This window comes from Pongo pygmaeus, chromosome 9, assembly GCF_028885625.2.
Source record: "Pongo pygmaeus isolate AG05252 chromosome 9, NHGRI_mPonPyg2-v2.0_pri, whole genome shotgun sequence".
Lineage (NCBI taxonomy): Eukaryota > Metazoa > Chordata > Mammalia > Primates > Hominidae > Pongo > Pongo pygmaeus.
In genome coordinates this window covers 58686805-58711107 of record NC_072382.2, presented here as the reverse complement: position 1 = coordinate 58711107, position 24303 = coordinate 58686805, and the positions used below count along the sequence as shown (strand labels likewise).

The window sequence follows — 24303 nt, the reverse complement described above, 5'->3', positions numbered from 1 at the left end:
GGAGAAGGAGAGGGGAGATCTGAGGGAAGTACAGAGGCAAAACCCCCCACCCCAAATCCTGCAACCTAGGCTCCCTGCATGCCCTCCAGACCCCTTGCCCTGAACTGACTGCTTCAGGGTTCTTTCTTGATTACTGGGACCAGGCAAGCCCAGGGGCTATGCACTGATGACAGCCACAAGAGGCCGGTCCTGTCCCTGGGTGTCCCTCTGCACCCCATCAATGGGCCCCTTACCGCGATGGTGACCACAGTGCGGTCTGCGAAGGCTGTCATCACCACCTTTTGGAGGATGTTTTCCTGCCAAGTGGGGGCAACAGCTGTTGGCTCACCTGCCCAATGGATGGCGTCTAGCCTGGCTTGGGGGATGTGGAGCCCAGGTTTGTGGCTCAGCTCCCATCTGACCCCGATCCTAGTCCCACCCCCACCCCACAGGACTGAACAGGTTCCCAGCACTCAGGGACTGGACTCAGCCTGTTGGGAGCTCAGCTCTGTGTGTGTATGTAGGTTGTGGTTGTGGCTGTGTGTGTGCTGTTGTGATAGGTGACAGTGTGAAGTCTGTGTGGGTCTGTGTGTGCAGCTTATGTGTGTGTTTGCGTAGTGTTTTTTGTGTGTGTGTGTGTGTGTAACATTCCCTAAGACTAGACAGAGTCAGGGTCCCCCCAGCTCTTTTCATTTTCTGCAACACATAGCATTTGATGTTAAAGGCAACTTGAGCCTCAGGACTATTTCGTGCAAATTTCTTCCTAGCATCCCACTAAACCCTTTCCAAGACCACGGTCCCATGGAGGTGCCCAGGACCAACCGTGGCCATGTCAATGGAAGCCGTGGCCTCGTCCATGATGAAGATGCTGGTCTTCCTCACGAAGGCCCGAGCCAGGCAGAACAGCTGCCTCTGTCCCTGGCTGAAATTCTCCCCGCCTTCTGTGATGATGGCATCTGAAAACAGCCCGGGGAGATGAAGTAGGACTGAGTTAATCTTGTGCTGTGAGTGGAGCAGATGGGAAGGCTTGGGGAGCTGTTGGAAAATGTGTGTATGGGGCAAATAGGTGGGTGTGTGTCCAAGAGCACAGGCGTGTGCAGGGCTGGTGCACCTGACACGACAATGTGGAGGCCGTCTGCAGGGACTGCAACGAGAAGGGCACCCCTGGAGGTGTGTGCTGCTGTGGCCCTGCGCAGTTCTGGGAGGGCGCGTGCGCCCTGAGTGGTGCACTGAGTGTGTGTGTAGTGTGGGCCTTGGTAGGGTGATTCATTGAAACCAAGGCTTGGCCACCCCCAATGCTCCAGGAGCTGCAGCAAATATACCAGGGCTTTGCCAATCACCAGTGGCCTTGATGAGTGACCTGTGTCTATGATTGCCCAGTCCATCTTCTCCTCCCCTAAGGCAGAACTAGGCATGCAGGTGGATGGGGCAGGGCAGGGCTGAAGATGCCCCTGTGGCATGGGGGACTTGCAACCTCTGTCTCACAAGGATCCCTGACTGTACCCGCTGTACCCTGCAGGAGGAGCCAGACCCTGAACTGACCAGTTGTGTGACCCGGGGCAAGACACCTGACCTCTCTGGGCCCCCGTATAGTGAGAAGTAGGACTAAATGGTCCTGCCGGGCTTCAGACTCCAAACTTGGGGCAAACCTGAGAAACAGGCTTCTGTCTGCCATCCTTACAGGGTCCTTGAGTGCCCAACCAACCCAGCTGCATAGCCAGGAGTAGTTACCAAGGCCTCCTGGCAGTGCCTTCACCACCAGCTTCAGCTGGGCGATTTCCAGGGCCTCCCACAGCGTGCTATCTGAGCACTTCCTCTCGGGGTCCAGGTTAAATCTGGAAGTGGCACAGAAAGCCCCAGTAGGGAGGGAGCAGGGTCCTGCCTGCATCCCCAGGGGGCAAAGAGGGCAGTGAGCGAGAGTGGACTGAGTTGGAGGTCTGGCTGGGAGAAGCACCGAGGTGGTGGCAGTGGGTGGGGGACAGCATCTTAGACCCATGGGTTGGGGATCCCCTTCCAGAGCCTGCCTGGGCCTGATGGGATGGAGAAGGGCATGAGCAGGAAACACCTCTGGGATCCTGGTCTCCCCCAACCCCCTCCTCTTTGTGCTCCAGATCTGATGGAACTGAGCCGGCCTGGGGCTGGGTGGGCCTGAGGGGTGGTGGGGCTCACCGGATGGTGCCGCTGAAGAGGACGGGGTCCTGCAGGATGATGGAGAGGCGTGAGCGCAGGGTGTGCAGCGGCAGTTTGGCGATGTCAATGCCATCAATGATTATGTGCCCTGCATGGGTCCCAATGAGGGTGCAGGGGAAGGTGGTGACTGCTGGGCCTCCTGTCATGTCTGACCACATGCCAGGGCTGAGGCCTCATCTGGTGGCTGTGGGTACACATGGGGTGCCCGCCTTACAACTCACCTTCGAACGTGTCCACCATGCGGAAGAAGGCAAGAGAGAAGGAGGACTTCCCACTGCCTGTGCGGCCGCAGATCCCGATCTGGAAAGAGAAGCAGGCACTGCCACTGGGGCTCTGGGGCTGCTGGGAGTAGCCTCTATGCTAGCTCTGGGTGTGTGTGCAGGTGTGGGAGGTCACAGGGTTTCTTTTTGGCCTGGTTTTCTGACCAGCTTCTCTTGGACACCACAGGTTTGGGCTTGTTTCCTGCAGTGGGTCCAGAGAAGGCTCACACAGGGACCGGCATGCAAGTGCGGGCATGGATGTCCATTTGCCTGGGCCTTGGTGTGGGTCTGGGTGTGCCGGGTACTTGGCTGAAGGAGAGCTGGGGGGCACTGGTGTATCTTTATGGGCATGGGTGTGGCAGGAGGACACAGGGGCAGCTGAGAGTGGTATGCAGGGATGTGTCTGTGTGCCCTGCCTTACAATGGAGCCACCTCTGATCCCGTTGCTTCCTGGCACTTGAGTACCAACAGAAATTACAATACAGAGACAGAGATAGTGACATAGAAGGATGAGAGAGGCAAGGACAGAGGTACATCCCAAGGTCAGAGAATGACATGGACAGCCACAGCAAAGTGAGACAGAGACAAAGAGACAGAGGGGGAAATGAGAGGAGAGTTGGGCCAGGGCCAAAGGCAGGGGCTCACCCCCTGTACAAGGGTGGCCTCGCTGTCTGCCCCCAGGTCCCTGCCCTGAAGCTCGGGGCAGTGCCCTAGGGAAAGCCCCTGACCATTCGCAGAGAGGGAGACCCTGACAAAGCCCATGTGAGCTGGGGGAGTCCAGAGTGTCGGTCTCCTTGGTGGATGAGTGAGAAGACAAGGCCTGAGGGCAGCACTGGGGAAAGGGAATAGAGGGAGAGGAAAGATGGGGCCCCACAGGCCCAGGGCAGGAGACTGCGATGTCTGAATAGTGAGAGGCCTCGGCCCTGGAGGGCCACGAGGTGACTGCGAAGCCATCCAACTCCGTGCATGCCCCATCCCCTGCTCACGCCTGTCCTGCAGCATTGGGTTGGGCCTGTGCTCTGACCTTCTGTCCAGGGGAGATGAGGGCGTTGACATGCTTCAGCACTGGCTTCAGGGAGCTGTCGTAGCGCACGCTCAGGTTCTGGATCTGGATCTTCCCTTGGTCTGGCCAGTTCTTTGGGATCAGCGATGGTGCTGGGGGCCGGGCTGGGCTCAGCCAACCAGGCATGGGCCACAGCTAGTATCTGAAAGTGCCACCCCATCCCCAGGCTCCCTTGTGGCCCCCAACCCAGACACACTCCTCCTTGGACTCTTCCCCACCCCTCTCCCTGAGCCTCTCACCCAGGAGCCCCTCATAGCTCTCTGCCTCGGTTTTCAGGAGCCCATGGATGCGCTTCACAGCCCCCAGCTGGAGCTCCATGTCTGCCAGGTTCCTCACCATCCAGTTGAGGTAGTTGGAGACCTGTGGGGAGCAAGCCAGTGGCGCACACTCCGTGGTCGGTTAGTTCTGTCCTCAGCCACCAGAATGGCTCTTCTTAAGGCTGGAGAGGGGCCAGGGCCCCAGATTCCTTTTGCTGCCATCCACTGCCTGCTCAGAGCAGCCCTCCCTGGAGGCACAGGGAGGGTTAGTCGTGTGGCTCCCCAACCTCCGCCTGTCTGGGGCCTGGGCCCTGGGGCCTGCCAGTCAGCCTTCCTGCCCACACCGTCCCTCTGGCATCAGATGCAAATGAACTTGGGGTAAGGCCTGGGGGCATCTCATGCCTCCAGTGAGGAAGGTGCTCCGGGAGTGCTGGTGTCTGACCCCTCCTCTGCCCTAGCCCACTGCCGCTCACCATTAGGGCGTAGGTGAGGCCCAGGCCCACCAGGCCAGCAGAGAGCTCCCTGTGCAGGGAGTTGGAGATGGAGGTCACCGCCGCGATGAGCACCACACATGCACCGATGTACTCCTGGGGAGGGAGAGGAGCTGGCCTGGGAGCTCAGGGGTTAGAGCCACAGGCCCCTGTTCCACCTCACTCCCTTTCGGAGCAGAGAGCAGTTCAGCGAGGCCTCCACTCCAGCCCTGCAACTCACGCACACATCACCAGACACACACAAGGGCTGCAAAGGCTGGAGCCCCAGGAGCCAACATGTCCCACAAGCTCATGTTCCCCCACCCCCTAGCCCCTGCACACCCTTTAACACGCATGCCTCAGCTGGCCCACAAACACACACAACGTGGGTGTCATATGACCCACTGCAGATACACATTCACAACTATTCTTGCCACTGGCACACACCTCAGATACACAAGCCTCCAGGCAGTGATATGGGGAAAAGGAGCGCAGGCTAGACACTAGGAGGACCACCAGGGCTGGGGGAAGCAGGAAGACTTGGTGTCCACACGATCTGGTATCCTATCCTCTCTTTCATCCCCAGCTTCCTGTGTGCTCTTGCTCTGGCCCCACCCTCCTATCAGAAGCCCTCTGCAGGGGCCAGGGTAGGGGGGAATAGCACTTGCCATTCGGACTTCCAGCCATCTGTTGGCAGCTGTGAGGAAGAGGGAAGCAATGTTGTTGGAGTCTGTGTATTCGAGAAGCTTCTGCTGGAACCGGGCCTCGTACCTGGAGGGAGGATGAGAAGTTCCTAAGGGAACAGTGTTGGTCCACATAGCTCCTAGGAGTCTCCCTACCTGCAGAGGGAGCCTCCAGGGCCTCTCCAGTCCCCAGACATGCCACCGTGGCCACTTCATGTAAGCTATCCCTTTCTGGAATGTCCACCCCACTCCTTTCTGCTTATTCAAACCTGTCCAGAATTCCCACCTCCTCCAAACTCTTGTTTTTACCCCAAGACCCATTTTCTCTAGGTCTTACCCATTATAATAAGGGCCGCCTCCCTTTACCCAGTTTCTCACCCAGGAATCACCTGGATTCACATTCAGCCCCTTGGCCCCTCTTATGTCTATCTCCAAAAGAGTCCTTGCCTCCCTCCCCCTCTATCCTGCTTCCTGCCCACCACAAACTCTCACCTGGACTACTGCATCAGCTTCCTGAATACGTCTACCTGCTGTCTCCCTACAGTCCACACTCCACACAGTGGCTGGCTTAATCTATCTAAATCGCAAACTGTGTCCTCTCCCCCACTGTTTAGAATATTAATGATCTCTGGCCAGATGCAGTGACTCACCCCTGTAATCCCAGCACTTTGGGAGGCTGAGGCGGGCGGATCACCTGAGGTCAAGAGTTCAAGACCAGCCTGGCCAACATGGTGAAACTCTGTCTCTACTAATAATACAAAAATTAGCTGGGCGTCGTGGTGCACACCTGTAATGCCAGCTACTTGGGAGGCTGAGGGAGGCAGGAGAATCGCTTGAACCCGGGAGGTGGAGGTTGCAGTGAGCCAAGATCACCCCACTGCACTCCAGCCTGGGTGACAGAGTGAGACTCTGCCTCACAAAAAAAAAAAAAAAAGAATATTAATGACCTTCCACTGCCTATAGGATGAAGAACCCCCTCCTGCCAACCTGATTCCTGCTACAAACACCCCACACACTATGCTGCAGCCACTCAGCCTTTTAAAGGCTCTGTGACAATACTAAAGTCTTCCCTACCCCAGGGCCTTTGCACACACTATTCCCTTTTCCTGGAAGGCTTTTGCCCTTGCTCTTCATAAGCCTGGCTCAACTCAACCTTCAGGCCTTACCTTAAATGCTGCCTCCTCAGAGAGCCTCTTCCTGGCTACTACCTTACTATAAAGTAGGTTTCCCCTATTATTGTCTGCAACCTGTTTGCTCCACAGTATCTGCTGTACATGCATTTCTCTAGCTATTTATAATCATCTCCCTCAATAAACTGCAAATTCCATGAAGATGTTTTATTCACCAATGTACCCCAGCACCTGGCACTATCAATAAATATTTGTTGGATGAATGCATGGCACTCCCCTGACCCTCTGAAATGGATGGAATCTCTCTGTACAGGGAACTCTGGAGGCTTCTTTCTCATCCTTAGGTCCTCATCATGTTTTCCCTGAGTTACTGCGCATGGACCTGCCTCCTCTCTCTGATCAGCCTGGGCTGTCGTCATCACTCTCCTTGGCGGCTTCCCTCAGACCTTGCTGACGTAGGCCTGGCCCAGAGGAGATGCAGGAGCGCTTGTTTGATGATGGAGGAAGGAACGAAAGAAAAGATGCCTCATCATCACTGGTTTGATAGGACCAAACTCAGGGGACACGGAGGCACCCAAGACGTACCTTACTGGGCATTTGCATTTCACCCTGAAAGGTGTTAGTTCAGCTTTGATTGTCTCTGGGTAGAAAGACGGCATGTGTCTGAGGGGACTGAAGGGAGGCTCTGAGGTGGGAGAGAGCATGCTACTGCACACCCCCAGGGTGGAGATGTGTGGGAGGGTGACGTGTCTGCGGTGAGTGTGAAACCATGCCTGAAGGGTTTGAGTAAGTGTGTGTTGAAGATGTGTGTGCGTCAGGGCATGTGCGCGTTATAGGAGTGTGAGGCGCTCAGCGTATGTGGGTCTCAGGACTGTGTGAGTTGAGGGCCGGCAAGTGTGAGATGGGAGCTTCTGCCACAGGCGTGCGACAGTGTGTCTGAGGACTAGAAAAGAGCCCCAGCCTCAGAACCATGTAAACCCAGGTTGGAGCCTGAACATCACAACTTCCTGGCTGTGTATCAGGATTGAGACAGTTTTCTCATGAAAAAAATGGGGAAGTGATAGTTCCTACATGAACAAAAACAACCTCTGAGCCCGCCACTGAGCCCAGTACTGGGCACTCTTGAAACTCTTTTGGGAAAAAATAAGATCTCTTAGGAAAGCCCAGAAGGTCAGGCAAACCTGGGTTCCAAGCTCAGCACCAGCCCCCGCAGTCTGTGTGACCTTGGATTGATTACCCAGCCTCTCTGGGTCTCGCTTCTGCATCTGGAGAATGTGGCGACTCGTACCTATGTTATGCGGTTCTTGTGAGGATTAAACGTAATAATGCACATACAACACTTAGCACGGTGCCTGGCATGTAGTAAGTGGGCAATCAATAAATGCTAATAGCTCTCAACAGGCTGCTGGGTTAAAGCCAATGCATTAAATGTGTACAGGGTTGATTAAAAAGCCTTTCATTCAAATTTAAAAATCATTCACCGTGTCAGTAGGGTATGGAAGACCTCACTGGGTAGCAGTGGCTCTGGCTGACCACAGGTTTGGCCTGATCTGAGGCTGCTTACAGGAAGCTGGGATCTGCAACACAAGGGGCTCTGGCCCACTCTAGAAGAGTCACCATCTCTCTACCCCAGGGCCCTCTGAGACACCAATTGAGAGAGGGAAATCACCAAAACTTAGAGCAAAGGCTAGGCTCAGTAATGTCGAGGGACCTGGAAGTTGAAGGAACGGGAGAAGTTCAGGCTTGAGAAGAGGAGGCTAGGAGGAGACTCTAGAGTCATAATCCAGTCCCCAGCAAGCTTCTTTGTGGAAGACACAGCACAGGCTTGTCCAGGGGCAAGGGATGTCTAGGGAGCAGTGCCAAGGCCAGGGAAGAGCTTTGCTCTGCTCTTCTTTACTTAGACAAGATCCCTAAGAGGTGGCTTTCCACTGGCCCTAGGTGCTCCAGGGAGTGGGCAGAGGGGCCTGGGTACCTCTCCAGGGCTGAAGCTGGACTTCAGGGGTTGGGGGAGGAGATGTAAGACACTCTGGGCCCTTGGCTGGTCCTTGTGCCCTATGGTTACTCCTGGACACAGTGCTTGGTGTCTCATGGTTACTGTCACACTTCGTGCAGCTGTGCCACCCTAAAAATAACCCATTATCACTCTCTGGGTGAAGATGAGAAAAGAGCCCAACTATGTGTGTCAGGGGTCTATGGCCTGCCTGACTGGAAGAGAGATGCCTCTGGAGATCAGACAGACTCTTGGGGATTGGGGAACAACAGCTTCCTTCACTCCCCAGGCAGTCTCAGATGCTCCTGTCCACCCCAAGATCATCACTCAGGGTAGTGAGATGATGGCAGAGGCACTGAAGTTTTCAGGAATTCCTCAGCCTGGTGAACTCCTGCCCCTCCTTTGAGTCCTAGTTCTGATGACACCTCCAGTACAAAAACCTTCCCTGACTGTCTCTCTTCTATGCTCCCACAGCCCTTGAATCCGCTTTTTTCAGAGTACTTGTCACATGGGTTTATCCTGGCCTGCTCAAAGTCTGGGCTGTAAACGCCTGCAGGGCAGCGGCTTATTTGACTCATCTTTTTAGTGCCTGGCATGGGGCTTAGCACATGGTCGGGGCTTAGTAAATGTTTGTTGCATGAACAAATAGGTTCAAGTCTTGGCTTTGTGGCACCTTACACAGAGAGAGTATAGAACGTCTCTGTGCCTCAGTTTCCTTATCTGTGCAATGGAAATGACCATTCTCAGCACCGAGGGTTGCAGTGCAGAATGAGTGGGATTGACCTGTACAGTACTCAGCATAGTATCTGACACACAGGGGCTCCTTAATAAAAGAAGGGCTCAGGGTGGCCCGTACCTAAGGCCCTTTCTAGCATTGATACATGAAGACTTGTCCCAGCTTTGTTTCTTTTCATGCTCTGCCTCACAGAGGCCCTGGGCTTGTCTACAGAGCTGGAATTTTCCTCTCTAGAACATTCAGTGGGAGCCCACCTGGCCTGTCCCTGCTGGTGGATATCCCTTGGGCCTTGGGGCCTGAGGCAGCTTGAGAGAGAAGGTGTCCTTGGCCTTCTCAAGTGGAGTCCTGAGAATCAAATCTCATGGCCTGTGGCCCCTGGCCCCACCCCTGTTCCACTCCTACCTTGGGGGAATGTGGACTCGTACCTGAAGGCCCGGATGGTGGTGAGCCCTTCCACGGTTTCGGCAAAGTGTGAGAGAAGTGGAAGCTGGGTGGTGTCATCCAGCTGCTGCAGGTCCCTGTGGCGGGGAACAGAGTGGAATAGTTAAGAGGGCAGGCTCAGGGCTCAGCCTGGGCCTGAAGCCTAGCTCCACCTGCTACTGCTGTGTGGGTGAATGGCCTCACTTCTCTAGGCCTCAGCTTCTTACCCCGTGAAGGGAGAAGACGATGCCACCAGCCCATTGAGCTTTTGTGAGCACTGAATGAGATCGTTTATGTACAATGCTTAGACACAGCCTGACGTGGGGCACAGTTACTGCTGTCCTGGGCATTGTCCACCCCAGGTCGCCATCTGTCCCTGTACTTCTGCTGCACAGCCTGGAGCTGAGCTAAGGCTGGGCAGGCAGTGTTAGTTCCATTTTATAGGTGAACAATCTGAACCTTGAGACAGCTGGCCAAAGGAACAGAAGACCAAACTCAAAGCGTTCAACCCCATCTTCCGCTTACCCCATCAAGGAGCTCTTTAGACCCTGGCCAGTGATGTGCTGAAATGATAGGTTTCAGCTCAGGGTAAGGCCAGAGGTTTCCGTGGCAACAGAATTGCCTCCTGCTCCCCAAAGCTGCACCTTGACAAGCACATCAGTGCCAGGGAGGCCAGTTTGGGATGCAGGAAATTGATTTCCCTGATAAACCATCTCCAGGGTCAGACTGGGTGCCAGAGAGACTGGGCTGTTTCTCTGGCAGAAGAAATGAACTTTGTAGAACAGCTTGTGTAGCACTTTGAATTTTGTGAGTGTCAAAAAGCTATGTTCCTCGTGTGGGTGTTGGGCCATTCTGGATCATCCAAGCAGAAAGCCATTTATACAAATGTTGATCCTTTGGGGCAGGTAATTGTGGCCAAAATGCATCTAAATTTTATTATTGCTAATAAGTATCTCGACTCTAGTTTCTAGCCAACTATGTGCACTTGGGAAAAGTACTTAACCTTTCTGACCACAACCTGCAGTCAGAAATATATTTTATCTCACAAATTAGTACTCACACACCTACATGACCAAAACAAAGGTTTCATGAAGCAAAGCTTGCTTTACTCTATGAATACAGTCTGATGTTTTCTGTTCTATTTCATTTTTTAAAAAATGCTGGTTGTGATCCATGATATTGATTTCATGACCCACTGATGGGCAGTTTGAGAAACACTGGCCTGGACGTTCTTTAAATTTTTTCTTACAATTCTTTGAATCTATGAGTTTAGCAGAATCACTCCCAGAAAGAACTCTCTAGAGAACATTCTTAGAAAATTTTGAGGAGGAAAGAGGCATGCACAGATCCAAAGCTCATGAGGGCAAATGTGATCCATGAGAATGGCTGTGAGAGGCTCTCTCAAGTCAAGGCTTACAGCTACACTCTGGACTCACGTGGGCTGGGAGGTGTTATCGTAACACTACTTGAATCAGGTGCCCTCCGATTTCATGCATCAGCAATCAGCCTGACCACTAGAATGATGCAACCCTCCTGGGAAGCATGTTGGCAAAATGAATGAAGGGCACAAAATGTGCATTTATCGTGACCTAGCAATTCCAGTCCTGACCATATCTCCCAAGGAAATAATTCAGATGTCAACCTCAGTGTGTGCATGTGTTGGCAGACTATTATATTAGGGTGGTGGAATAAGATGTGGATATTTCTATTTCCTTCATTTCTGTTTTTTTGTTTTTATTTTTTGGAGGGAACATGACCCTACTACTTTTATAATGATGAGCCTAGCAAGTACACCAAACTGCACATTGCAAAGCACCTCCCACCCCTCACCCCTGAGGCCATCACCTGGACGCCACCCGGAAGTACTTCTGGATGAAGTAGCACACGATGGCCAGGGGCAAGAGGGCCACGAGGAACACAGGTGTGACATAGGAGATGACGGCCAGGGCTGAGACACAGAGCAGGGTGGAGCGGCTCAGGCACTCCAGCGTGGATGGGATGTGCTGAGGGAGACGAGGGGGAGAAAGTGAGGTGAATTTTGGTATTGACAGTGTTTACAGTGCTACTGGCTGCCATATTTTGCTCTCACTTTATTTTTTGATCCTTTATTTTTTTGAGACTGAGTCTCACTGTTGCCCAGACTAGAGTGCAGCAGCGTAATCTTGGCTCACGGCAGCCTCTGCCTCTTGGGTTCAAATGATTCTCCTGCCTCAGCTTCCCAAATAGTTGGGATTACAGGCACCTGCCACCACACCTGGCTAATTTTTGTATTTTTAATAGAGAAGGGGTTTCATCATGTTGGCCATCAGGCTGGTCTTGAACTCCTGGCCTCAAGTGATACTCCTGCCTCCGCCTCCCAAAGTGCTGGGGTTACAGGAGTGAGCCACTGAGCCCGGCCTTGCTCTCCCTTTATTATAGGCACATATCTCATCTCTCCAGCTACAAGGTAAACTCCCTGAGGTAGGAATCAAGATTTTGTTTTCACACCATCTAGTACGATGGTAAATAAAGAACACAGGCTGAATCAAAATGAATATTCTCCATACAATCAGCCACCTTGGTTCAGAATATGCTGGAACTTTACTAGAGAAAGCCAGTGGGATCTCAGGTGGAAGCTAAAGGGATCTGGTTTCCTTCAGCCTTACTGTGAGGCTCCCACAAGGGAGGCCCCAGCCCTGAGGCAGCATTATAATCGGATCGGAGACACTGGCTTCCTCCCAGAGGGCTGTGATCACCCGATCTGGGGAACCCAGCCTCAGACAGGAGAAGCCCCCAGGGGTCCGAGGTGTCTCTGGAAGGGGGGAAAGTGTGGCACGGTCCTCTGTACCTGGTCGATGGTGTTACAGTCGGATGAAAATCTGTTCAGGATGCTCCCAAGGGGCGTGGTCTCAAAAAACCTAAGAGGCAGCCAGAGGAAGAGTTACTCATTTGTCCATTGATTTACTTCCTGTTTACTGAATGAGATAGTTACTTATTTCATGTAAGTGTCTCTGGAGTCATTCATGGGTCTGGCATCCTCTGCCAATTTGTAGACATCTGGCCTGTATCCCTGTGAATTCCTGCAGCTGCCCAAAGGGGCGCTGGTCTTTCGTAAGCCTTTCAGTTTCTCAAGCCCATCCGACCACTGCCGCCTTTCTCAGCTGCCGGTTCGGCCTGACTCAGCAGCTGTCCTCCTGGGACACAGAGTTCTCTCCAGAGGGACAACCTGCCAAGAGGAACAGGGCCCTGGGGACAGCCTGCCGGCTGGCTGACCCAGAGTCAGCCCAACCCCAACCAGGGAGTTTCAGAACTACAGAGCTGGGGCAAATAGAGAGTAGATAAACTTGGAGGCCATATCTGTGGGCCACAGAAAACTCATGAGGCTGGAAAGTAAAAAGTGCAGTTAGATAGTGAGGTCTAGCCTCGACAAGGGGCCAGAAAACCTGTTTGCCTGTTGTGTTTTTAAACCAAGTTGGCCAACCAATTGGGCAGGGACAACTTTAAACCTCTTTGACATCAAGTGGCCTTTGAGATTTTTATCCATCCCATTACAGGAAATTATTAGTAGAACAGCTACCTGTTCCCCCAGTGTCAAAACCTGAGGCTGGCTGAGGGAGATGGAGGGAGGGGAGGGCAGGGAGCTGAACTCATGGGTGAGGATGGGCAAATTACACCTGCTTAGGGAGGAGAAACCAATCTTTACTTGGACGTGCAGACGCTCACTTTAAAGGGCCATGGTGACAATTAGATGAGCTAACCACACACAATGCCTATCACAGTATCTGGCTGGGTAAATGCCAGTTTCTCCCTGCTTCTTGCACAAGGAGGGCACTTTTACACACACTGTCTCCTTCAGTCACCCCCACAAGCTTGTGACAGGTTGTATATCCCCATTTTATAGATGGGAAGACTAAGGCTCAGAGAACAGTGACTTGCTCACAGCCCCAGCCTGGCCAGGGGAGAGGCATACCTCATGGGGGCTAGGATGATCCGGTTTAGCAGGCTGCGGTGCAGTCTCTTGGCCACCTTCAGCCCTGTCCACTCCACAGTGACAGACGTGACGAGGCACAGCACAATGCCCAGGCTGCAGAGCACCGTGAACACCATGGCGTAGACAGTCTGGTCGAGGGTGCACTCCTTCACAGGCAGAGAGTGAGCCTGAGTTCCGAGGTGCCCATGGGCTCAGCCCTTCCCCCACCCCCACTCCCAGCCTCTGCCACGGGCCTCCGGTCACACCTGGCTGAGGGAGCAGTTCCTGGCTGCAGGGGTCAGGGTCAGGGCGCTGTCGGTCCACTTGGCCAGCCAGTAGTCGATGGCCACCAGGACCATGTGCTTGAGCAGCTGTGAGAAGACCAGCAGTGACAGAAGCAGGATGCCAGCGGAGGACAGGTACTTGGCGCAGGCTCGCCATGGGATCTCAGCACGCTGGTGCAGCACGGACGACAGGTTGTCATCCTCCTCGCTCTCAGCTGCCTCCTCTGCAGGCCGCAAGAACCCACTCTGTGGCTACACATTTCCATCCCTCTGAGGGTGAATCAGGGGGCATTTTATCCCCACTTACTGAGGGGACAACGGGGGCACATAGAGGGAAGTCATTTAATCAAAGGCACACTACTGCACCACACCCAGAACCCCAAACCTTAGTCTCTCTGTGGCTGATCAGACCTCAGGCCATAATTTCACTCCCAGTCCCATTGCCTGTACCTTCCTCCTCTTCCTCATCCTGCAGAAGGCCATCCCTCGAGGACATGGCACGAGATAGGCCCTGGGGTGGCTCTGTGGCTTTTCTCTCTGTGACAGTCTCCTAAAAGACAGATGTGGCCTGGGCAATGTCTTCAGGGTATATGGTTGGTGGGGGAAGGGGAAGTTAAGGGGTAACTACTCTGGTGATGACCAATGTCAGATTTCCACGTTGTCCCTGCCTGAGGGAGGGGCAGACAGACACACATTCATCTTGCCAGCATTGAGTCCTTTCCCTTCATCAGATAATAGCACCCCCATATCCCTGTGGGGAACCACTCTTCCCCTATTTTTAGTCTCTGTGATTCAGGTAGATCTGGCTCCCAAAGTGGCATATGACCCAGGACAGGCCAATCCTCACATTCCACATCCCTGGCCACAGTGATTTGTTCAGGGGTGGGCACATGACCAAACTGGACCAATGAGACTCAGCCCTGGGACTTTTGCTGAACTATGGCGAAAGAGGCACTTTTTTTTCTGGCAGAGTTGTTGAGCTGGGAGAATGTAAACCTAAGACTGCTGGTGGCCCTCACTGATACCATGAGAATGGAGCCAATTTGAGGGGAGCTGAGCTAATTTGAGGGGAGCAGAGCCAAGAGATGGAAGAAACAGATTTCTGATGACACTGACTACCTGGATCCAGCACACTTAAAGTTATGACACACCTGGACTTTTTGGTTTCATGGGTCAATAAATCCTTAACTCCCTCTTGTTTTCTTTGCTTAGTTTTCTTTGCCAGTTTGAGTTGATTTTCTGAAACTTTGCAACTAAATAGTATCTGACTACCTCAGGATAAGGCGAAGGTGCCCACCTGATTCTGCCCTGGGCACCTGGCGCAGGTACTGTCTCTCCTCTGGTAGGAGCCAGTTCATGCCCAGCTCCCACATCTGCCCTTTAGGGGGCTTCCTGGGGCAGTAAGGACAGCAAGACCTTTATGAGTTCAGGTTCTAGCAGAACCTTTGCATCCAGGGGTGGCTGCTTGGCCACCCCTGGATATACCCACCTTCTCCAGCTCTTGGTCCTGTCGGTTCATGAGGGTCTTCCAGTGCTCAAAGAGCTGGCACTCAGACCTCTGGAAGTCCTTGAGGGTACCCTCCCTCTGGATGGTGCCATCCTTCATGGCAATGATCTGAAAAGGCAGCAACAAACCTAGTTTGGGGGCTGGCTGGGGAGGAATGGTGGTCACATCCCTCAATTGTGGAGTCTGAGACGGAGGTGGACACAACCCTTTCCTCACCACAAATGGCCTCCAGCTCATCCACTGCAAGTGGGCTGGTATTGATAATCTACCCCCACCAACATACTCCTAGGACCTAGAGTTCAGTACATCTGAGGGGTAATTCTCAATGGCTGGGTTTGCAGAGCAAATTAGTGCATCCTGCTCAAGCTGGCTGGTTATTCACAAGGACTCCACCCATGGCAGCGGCTGTCATACACTAACTGGGCTCATTGTACACTACCCTTAGCTCCTCTTGACGGCGGGTCTGGCAGCCTCCATCAGGGCTTAGCAAAGCACCTGCTGGTCTAAGTGTGTGTGGCCATGCCTCTTTGGAATCAATAAATTTTTTTTTTTTTTTTTGAGACAGGGTCTCACTCTGTTGCCTAGGCTGGGGTGCAATGGCACCATCTCAGCTCACTGCAATCTCTGCTTCCTGGCTCAAGCCATCCTCCTGCCCCAGCCTCCTGAGTAGCTGGGACCACAGGTGCACGCCACCATACCTGGCTAATTTTTTGATTTTTTTTTTTTTTTTATAGAGATAGGGTTTCACCATGTTACCCCAAGCTGGTCTCGAACTCCTGGGCTCCGCTCAAGCAATCCACCCGCCTGGGCCTCCCAAGGTGCTGGGATTACAGGCGTGAGCCACCGCGCCTGGCTCAATAAAACTTTTTATCTGGAACACTTGATGACACCATCACATAGACCTGCCATTAATTCAGACACCCACCCCTGCTGCACTCACCCTCTCCCACCCTATGCTGGTGTTCAAGGGGCTCGAGAGACCTGGTCACTGATTCCTCAAGGAACCCAGAACTTCTGTGTTCCTCAGGATTGTCCTGAACTACAAGGTATTGCCAAGGTCACTACAGAAACTCAGAAACAAACCTTTTGTATCTGTATATATATTTAAATCTTTGGGTCTTTGGGTCTTATCTTTGGGCCTTTTTTCTTTGGGTGATTTTCTTTGGGTCTTTTTTATACTGGAGGGGGTCTCATCATACATGGAAGGAAGATTTATTTTAGGGAAAATAAGCAGAGCCATTTGGCACCGGCCTGAAGCTCAGAGAGAGCCTCAATTTTGGCTGTTGTTTAGAGGAGAATTTATATAGGAGTAGGCAAGACCTAGAGGTCAAAAGTTACGTGATCTCCATCTTAAAAATTAAGTGCTTTCTAATAAATCAAAAAGTAATTATTTTCTACCTACTGAAGAGTATGGGAATTTAGTTAATGAGGGGTTTCACAACATTGGACTCTACTGATAACATTGAAGTTTCTTTCTTTCTTTCCTTTTTCAAATTTTCAGAGACAAGGCTCTGTTGCCCAGGCTGCAGCGGAGTGCAGTGGCGTGATCATGGTTCACAGCAGCCTTAAACTTCTGGGCTCAAGTGATCCTCTTGTCTTGGCCTCCCAAAGTGCTGGGATTACAGGTGTGAGCCACTGCGCCCAGCCTGAAGTTTCTATTACTACTGTATTGTTTGGTTCCATATTTCCCATATGATTCCCGGGGCGGTGCATCCATCCACACCACGAAGGTCATAGGGTGGGAAGATGGCTTTTCCATCCAAATGGGCACTCCCCGTGACTGGGGGGATGGGTCATCAAAAGGGCAGGAATCAGAAGGTGAGAAGTGAGCACTTGATTATTCCTGAGACTTCTTGGTGCCAGCCTTGAGTGTACCATGGGAGGGCTCAGGCCAGGATGGGGAGTGTCTGTGGGTCTAGGTGATACCAAACCCCTGGCCTGTACAGGGTCTCCCTGAAATGCCCAGCATGCATAAAGCCATCCAGTGCTGGTCTCTTACACTTTGTGGCCCTCAGCAGTTGCTACCAAGACAACGGATTGGTTCCTGCCAAGATGCCTGACAGCCTCCCCAGCCCTGCCCCCTACAGCCTCACCCCCTTGTTCCCCCTCACCCAGTCTGCATGGGGCAGGTACTGTAGCTTGTGGGTCACTAGGACCACTGTCCTCTTGTCGTCCCGGAGCAGCTCAAGGATGCCGGCCTGCATTAAGTGGTCACTCAGATGGATATCCAGAGCTGAGAAGGGGTCATCCTGGGCAGAAGGGAGAGGAGGAGAGTAGAGGGTAGGGAAAGACATGGGGGGGAGGGGTGACAATGAGTATAAAACCCATTAGAGTTCTATCAACTCTGGTCTAGGGACTGAAGTTAGTTAGCTGTGTGGCTTTGGACAACTCACCCAACCTCTCTGGGCCTTGGTTACCTCATCTTAAAATGGGGCAGTTGTCAGATATCACTCTCAAACAGATCTAATCGCTTCACTGCCTGACTCCTGGACCTTCAACGGCTCCCCATCATCTCTAAAGTCAAACCCTGTGGGCTGGTGTTCCAGGTGCTTTATAACCTCTCGCTTTCCCTTCTAGACTCATGCTTCATCTGTGCTTTCCCAGCACTCTGCATTCCAGGTTCCCAGGAAGCCTGCCATCTGGGCCTTCTCCTGAGCTGTTCCCCTGCCTGGAGCGCTGTTCTGCCTTTTGTCTGCCTTGTGAACTCCTACCCATCCTTCGCTCACCTAAGCACCAGTTCCTTCAGCGTTCTGTCCTGACCCCCACGCCTACCCTTCCTTCCTCCCTATTCCCGTGACACTGGCGCAAAGCCAGATCTGATCGTTTGTCCATTCCTGATTATGGCACTCCCAAGAACTGAGACTTCTTGTGCGTATGCCTGGCACAGAGTAGATGCTTCATAAACATTTGCTGAAATAAAATGTCCACCTCACTTTTCTCTAGCAGGGTTGTTTAAATCTCATGAGAGATCGCGAATGCACCAATGCTTTGTAAAATGCTGTGCGTGTGTCAGACGGTAACGGAGACTATGAATCTCCCCACTATGAAGTGTCTTTAGTAAAGGAGTGCTTGTGCGTGTGGTGTAGGGAGAGGGGAGGGAATAAAGCTGGAATCAGAGACTTGAGCTTCCTTCTTCCAACTCCCTGTGCAACTGGCCTCCCTCTTTCCTTCTGTTTAATTGACTCTCCCTTTGAGGCTGTCCTCCAGGAAGCCCTCCCTGATTACTCCAGCCCTCACAGTTGTCTCCCTGGACAAGGCCCCCTCATAGTTTATGCCGCACAGTTTGGATTTGAACTGGGCTGGGCCTCTTGAACTGGGTGAGCTCTGTCTCCCTAATCAGATTCTAAATCTTTGAGGCCAAGGACTGGGTCTTAGAATTCTTCAGTGTCAGTCAAGGCACCTGACACAACAGAGCTTGACATGAAGTAGCGTAAGGATTGCGAATAAGTTTTTTTTTTTTGAGACGGAGTCTCACTCTGTCGCCCAGGCTGGAGTGCAGTGGCGCGATCTCAGCTCGCTGCAAGCTCTGCCTCCCGGGCTCACGCCATTCTCCTGCCTCTGCCTCCCGAGTAGCTGGGACTACAGGCGCCTGCCACCACGCCCAGCTAATTTTTAGTATGTTTAGTAGAGATGGGGTTTCACCCTGTTAGCCAGGATGGTCTCGATCTCCTGCCTTCGTGATCCTCCCGCTTCGGCCTCCCAAAGTGCTGGGCTAACAGGTGTGAGCCACCGTGCCCGGCCTAGTTTTATCTCATGTTTGATGGCTAGTGGTTACCTGGAGTGCTGTGTTGAGAGGGATTTTGAGGATGAGTTAAGTTCCATAGGAAATAATGCTGTGAACAATTAGCAATGTCTGCCCTGGGCATAAGATGGGAAGTGGCAGCACACATTCTGTTATCAGCCATTCTTATAGTCGGGCTGCGTAAGTGTTGAGGGGTTCGGCTGTCCCACAGACAGGCAGCCTATAACTACAGCTTGCCTCTCCTTATTGGCTACTGCAGAGCTCAATCTGAAGTCTGCAATGGGTCATTTGTGCTATCCTTGCCTGCCTCAGTTTCCCTATCACTAGGATGATTAGGCAATATCTCTGGCAGGAGGGATTTATTCCTGGAGAGGGAGACTGTTGGATGATGGTGGGGTTGCGGGGAGGTGGAGGTGGGCAGTTAGGCCTGGGAGGCAGCCAGAGACCAGGACCCCAAGGGGACTGCCAGCTGGTGCACTCACCAAGAAGACGACATTGGCATGCTGGTAGAGGGCTCGGGCCACACTGATTCGCTGGCGTTGACCACCAGACAGGTTGATGCCCTGTCACCAAAGAGGAGGAACAGATCATGCCCTCAGCCATTCAGGGGACACTGTCCTGGCCCCTACTGGACTGTGAGCTCTTTGGGATGGAGGCCAGGCTCTATCCACTTCTTTGCCTGCTTCTCACCTTGCATAGAGAAGGAACTTGCACATGTTTACTGAATTCATTCAGAAGAGGGGAGCATGAGCCCCAGGTCTTTAAAGATTCATTGTGTAGGTGCTAGGGACCATCTGACCAGTACAAACAAAGACAGAGGCAGCAGGGGTTTAAATCACACAAAAGGAGGACAGTTGTAGGAGAATCCTATTTGTCTAAGCTTGTGGAGGGGACCCCATCTGGAGGATGAACAGGAACAATACAACCCCAGGCTGAGCACAGTGCTGTGTGGGCTCTCAGTGTATACCTGGGGCACAAATGAAGAAGATCCCCAGCCTGGGAGGGCACTAAGCTGACCTTGCCCTTCAAGCAGGACTGAAAACCTGTCAAAGGACATCATCAAGGACATCATGTTTGACCTTACTGCAGGCAACTCTTCAGCCTTCAACGTCTCCTATTTCCTAGTTACCCACTGTCCTGAGTAGTGTCTCAGGGCATGGTAGGTTGGGGGTCCTGGCTTTGAAAAAACCCCTCAGAGGCTGCTACTAACCCGTTCCCCAATCTGGGTCTGGTCTCCATGGGGCAGGATGTCGATGTCTGGCTGCAGAGAGCAGGCTTCAATGACCATCTTGTACCTGGCGTGGGTAGAGGCAGGGGATGCAGCTGGTCAGCCTGGTCAGAGTTGGCCCAAGCACTTGCAGAGGGTCATTAGTCTCTGGGTAGCTGTGCCCAAGGTGAGCAATGGCTTTAATAGGCCTCCCGCTTGGGTGCAAGCAAACACCGTGTGAGCTTGAAAAGAGCTGAGGTCAGCACTTCACACAGCGTTTCGGCAGGCTAAATACTAGAAGGATGGAATTGGTTGGGAGCAAATATGCAGAGTGATGAAAGGGCGCTCATGATCTCTGTGCAGTGGGAAAAGCTGCAGCCGGAGCCCGTGCTTGGGGCACTGCTAGGGAAAACCACTGCTGGTTGGTTTAGGCAGTAATGATGATGGCTGGTCAAATATTTGCCCAGCCTGTTCCTCTCATACTTCCCCAGCCAGCCCTTAGCCTGGGCAGGTGCCAGCCAGAGTTCATGAAGGCATCAGAGTATGTTGGTGACAAACATGTACTTAGGTGCTAGGCAGCTTTGGATTTGAGACCCATCTTGGTCACTTACTGGCTGGGTGGCCTTGGGTAAGTTACCTAACCTTTCTGAGACTTGATTCTTCATCTGTAGAGTGGGAATAATAATAATACCTACCTACTGAGGGTGTTGTAAGCACGAGAGGAAATTCCGTGTACAAGGAGCTCGGCACTGTGCCTGGTATGTAGTAAGAGCTCAGTAGATGCTAGCCCTAACTATTATCATTGGAGGGAAAATAGTGCAGGAGCCAGGCGAATGGAGACTCACAGAGAGAGCTGGCTAGCCCTCCCACCAGCTAGAGAAAAGGCGGCAGGGCTCTCTCCCTTCCCTCCGCTCCTGCCCTCTCCCCTACGGGAGGTGGATTGCCCCGATGCTCAGGCACACCTGGCCCCTCTCCAGGTGCACCATATGGAGAGGCTGGAGTGCAGATAAGCGCCTGGGGAGTGAGATGGCTGGGTGTGGGTGATCGATGGAGGGGGCCCGGAACTGGGGCAGGCTGGCCAGAGACAGTTCCTCCCCTCCCCCATCCTGCCTCCCTCCGACAGGCTTTTACCGTTGTTTGTTGAAGGGACTCTCAAAGATGATGTTCTCCTCCACAGTGGCATTTAGCAGCCATGGTTTCTGCGAAGCATAGGCCACGGGGCCTCTCTTCCTGGAAAAAGCAGGGCGGGAGTAGGGGGTGCAGGAGGCATTCTCAGGGGCTCGTTCTCAGAGGCAGTTGTCAAGCTGATGGCTCAGACGGAGGCAAGGGGATGGGGAGGTGCAGTTGGTAGAAATCTGCTTAGTGTGGCCTCTGGTGGCCTTGCCTTCCCCCAGGCAGGTTTGAGAGGTCTGGGTCTCAGCTGACTGGGGCAGCAGGACCTCATCCCCTCCCTGCCCTACACCCAGACTGCCCCAGCCCTGCAGTCTGTTGTTCCTTAGTCAGGGAGAAGCCCAAAAGTGTGACCAAACCAAGGGAACACTCAACTTCTGGCTTCCTCCCTCTTCGGGTAGCCCTCAAGCCACTGGACTTTGAGGTCAGCAGGTAATTCTCCAAATGGAAGAACTTTTTTTTTTTTTTTTAAAGCAGAGCCAAGGAAGCCACATTTTGAGTGATGTGGTTTTTGAAGAAAAGAGAAAAAAAAAAGAGATCCCAGATAAAAATGATCTTACGTGAAGGGAGTAAATGGATGCACAGAAACAGCAGCAGCTCCCAAGCCACCTGGTGGAGCACAGGGGCCCTCCCTGGCCTCCCCCAACACTGGGGCTGGGGCCTGGGGGCTGCCCGGCAGGGTGATGTGGCTCCCTTGGGCCTGAGAGCACCCTGGAGGGAGCTGACCCTGGAGGGCAATGTTCCCAGGACGCGGTACCTGATATCCAAGTCGGTCGCTGTCTCCCGCTCTGGGCTGCAGCAGGGGAGGAAATGCACACTGAGCTCTCATGGGAGTGAACTATGTCCTCCAGGAAGATTCTGAGCTCCCTCCAACCCAATATGAGCATGCCTTTACAATCCCCGGCACCCAGTCTGTAGCCACAAATACTGCATAGAGAGGTGTGGAGAGTGGGGTGTGCCCATATTGGGGAAGCCTCTGCTGCCTGACCACGTGGGTATGTGAGGAGGGCCCTGGAAGACCCAGTTAAGAGGGTGAATGGGGAGAGGTGCCATTGGTGCAGGCTCTGGGGGGAAAACTTGTCAAGTCAGGGAGTATGAAGCCCACAGTGTGGCTCCTCCAGACCCAGCCTCTGCATTCAGGTTGGAATGAATAGGGTGAGGTCTGAGGCTGATACAGCTGCACAAACAGCTGGGGCAGGGAGTGCTCTGGACAGAGCCAGGCCAGGCTAGGCAGGCTGACACCAGCACCTGCCCTCTGGGGGTGGGAACCCATAGCCCTGGAGCTGCGAGGGCTCCAGGCACTATCTGCAGCCCCATATGGCCCCATCAGAAGACAACCACGGAATGTGGGGGATCTGCCAGGGAAGATGTCAGGTGCAGTGCCATGTGCCCTGGACTGCCCAAGCTGCTCCCATGTCAAATATTCTGCCACTCTGTTCTCATCCACACATGCGAACTTGTCACATGCCAATGAGGTCTGATTTTTGGCTCAAGAAATACGATCACTACCATTACAGAGGCTGAGCCTGTCATCACATACTGACACTTGGGGACAAGGAGGGAGAAAGGGCAGAGAAAATATAGCAAAGTGAAGCCTCTTTGGTGTTGGAGAGCGAAGGCCAGAGGTTTAAACTTATTTACAAAGCTAAGCCAACCTTCCCATCCTGACTTCATACCACCTCTAGGGTATCTCAAATGTTTTTGGGAGAGGTAAGGGGAGGGAAGGTTTTGAGGGACTCAGAGCGTCATTAATCTATATCACTTGGATTTTTTAGATTTGCACATGAACATAAAGCAACAAGACTGAATTTTCTGCCTGGCCTGAGGGACACCCATCTCTTTTTCTTACAGTAATATTTCTTAACTTTCTTTTCCATTATCACCCCTAGAGCCTTTTTAGATACACTTTTTTCTGTCTTTCCTGTCACTTAAAAAAAATCAGAGGTTTAGAAAACCTCTGAAACTAAAAGTACATTCACAAGGTTGTGCAACTATCACCACTATCTAATTCCAAAACATTTTTATCTTCCTCAAAACAAATCCGATACACATTGGCAGTCCCTTCCCTCTCTCTCCCACCAGCCCCTGGCAATCACTAATCTATTTTCTGACTCCATCAACCACGAAATTTCAGCACCACAGATACACCGGCATTTGTTTGGTACTTTGGACAGCCACAAAGCATTGCAATGTCTAAGTGCTTTCTGCCCCCAAGAACCAAATTTTGCCCTCAATGAGAATGCAGGCCTTAGCCCCATGTCTCTGAAAATATGTAGGCTGCACACCCCTGAATCCATACTCAGCATTACCCACCCACAAGTCCCCCACCCCCAACCTGCCCCTTCCCTTTGTTGGGACCCACTTCTGACCCAGTCCCAAGGCTGTACCTGGGGTCCTCTCCTGTCTCGCTGTCAGGAAGGATGCTGGGACACAAATGGGACAGACCAACATCAGTTAGTTTCCACTCCATTGCCCTTCCATCACGCTGAGTCTTAGGGGAGAAGCAATCCCTCCCCCGTCCCCGCCACCCTCCCACCCATTCCCAGGGTTTCCAAATGGCCTCTGTGGGGTCAGAAACCACTCTTCTCAATCTCTGTCCCTCCCACAGCACCTGGATGGGTACCCTCCAAATAGCATGTGCTAAATCAGCGTTCCTGGCATTGACTCAGAGCAGCAGTAAGGCTGGCTGGGCATCAGGAGAATTTTATAGTTGGAAAACTAAATCTCAGAGAGGGAAAGTGAGAGGACACAATCATTTCTTATAGTGTTTTCCAAACTGTGGATAGGGACCCAATCATTGGGTATGGAATAAGTAGGCGGCAAGTGCATTTGAGGAAAAAGAAAAAAGAAAAGAATAGATGAAATCAGTTGTGTACTGCAGGTGGTACTATATTTTTCGTGATTTTTTCTCTTGTTTATAAATGCACAGATATAGTGGCCTGTAATGGCAAATGCTTTTCATACTGTGGATTATGATAACTTAAAAAACACTGAGTGAGGTGACTTGAATTGTGATGCCAATTTTGCCAGTGCTGTATCCCCTCCCCCAGGACACCTCTCAACCTTCCAGAAGCAGCCCCTTGCCAATGAAATATATACTTCTGACATGAACGTTTGGGGGGAAAAATCTGCTTTATTTTCACACAGATCTTACTTTAGTAATACTAAAAACAGCTAAAATTTATTGAACTTTTATAAGCACCATAGTAGTATTTTTTCTCTCTCTCTCTCTGTCTCAGACAGGGTTTCACTCCTGTTGCCCAGGC

General features: G+C 52.4%; 1 protein-coding gene across 7 annotated transcripts in view; it reads right to left on the bottom strand.

Moving 5' to 3' along the window:
* The window catches only part of ABCC8 (ATP binding cassette subfamily C member 8), an 83984-nt gene that overhangs the window by 579 nt on the left and 59102 nt on the right, over nt 1–24303 (bottom strand). For all 7 annotated transcript variants that reach the window (XM_054438741.2, XM_054438743.2, XM_054438742.2 and 4 more), the window contains 22 exons: nt 23425–23460; nt 21795–21830; nt 20999–21097; nt 19871–19955; nt 19143–19223; nt 17030–17167; nt 14901–15026; nt 13862–13961; nt 13394–13635; nt 13128–13294; nt 12006–12075; nt 11024–11181; nt 9184–9276; nt 4888–4990; nt 4223–4336; nt 3732–3852; nt 3454–3584; nt 2391–2469; nt 2149–2257; nt 1711–1814; nt 802–935; nt 234–296 (listed from right to left, as the gene is read on the bottom strand). In XM_054438741.2, the coding sequence (XP_054294716.1) occupies nt 234–296; nt 802–935; nt 1711–1814; nt 2149–2257; nt 2391–2469; nt 3454–3584; nt 3732–3852; nt 4223–4336; nt 4888–4990; nt 9184–9276; nt 11024–11181; nt 12006–12075; nt 13128–13294; nt 13394–13635; nt 13862–13961; nt 14901–15026; nt 17030–17167; nt 19143–19223; nt 19871–19955; nt 20999–21097; nt 21795–21830; nt 23425–23460 (2389 nt within the window). The remainder of the gene's footprint in view (nt 1–233; nt 297–801; nt 936–1710; nt 1815–2148; nt 2258–2390; nt 2470–3453; nt 3585–3731; nt 3853–4222; nt 4337–4887; nt 4991–9183; nt 9277–11023; nt 11182–12005; nt 12076–13127; nt 13295–13393; nt 13636–13861; nt 13962–14900; nt 15027–17029; nt 17168–19142; nt 19224–19870; nt 19956–20998; nt 21098–21794; nt 21831–23424; nt 23461–24303) is intronic.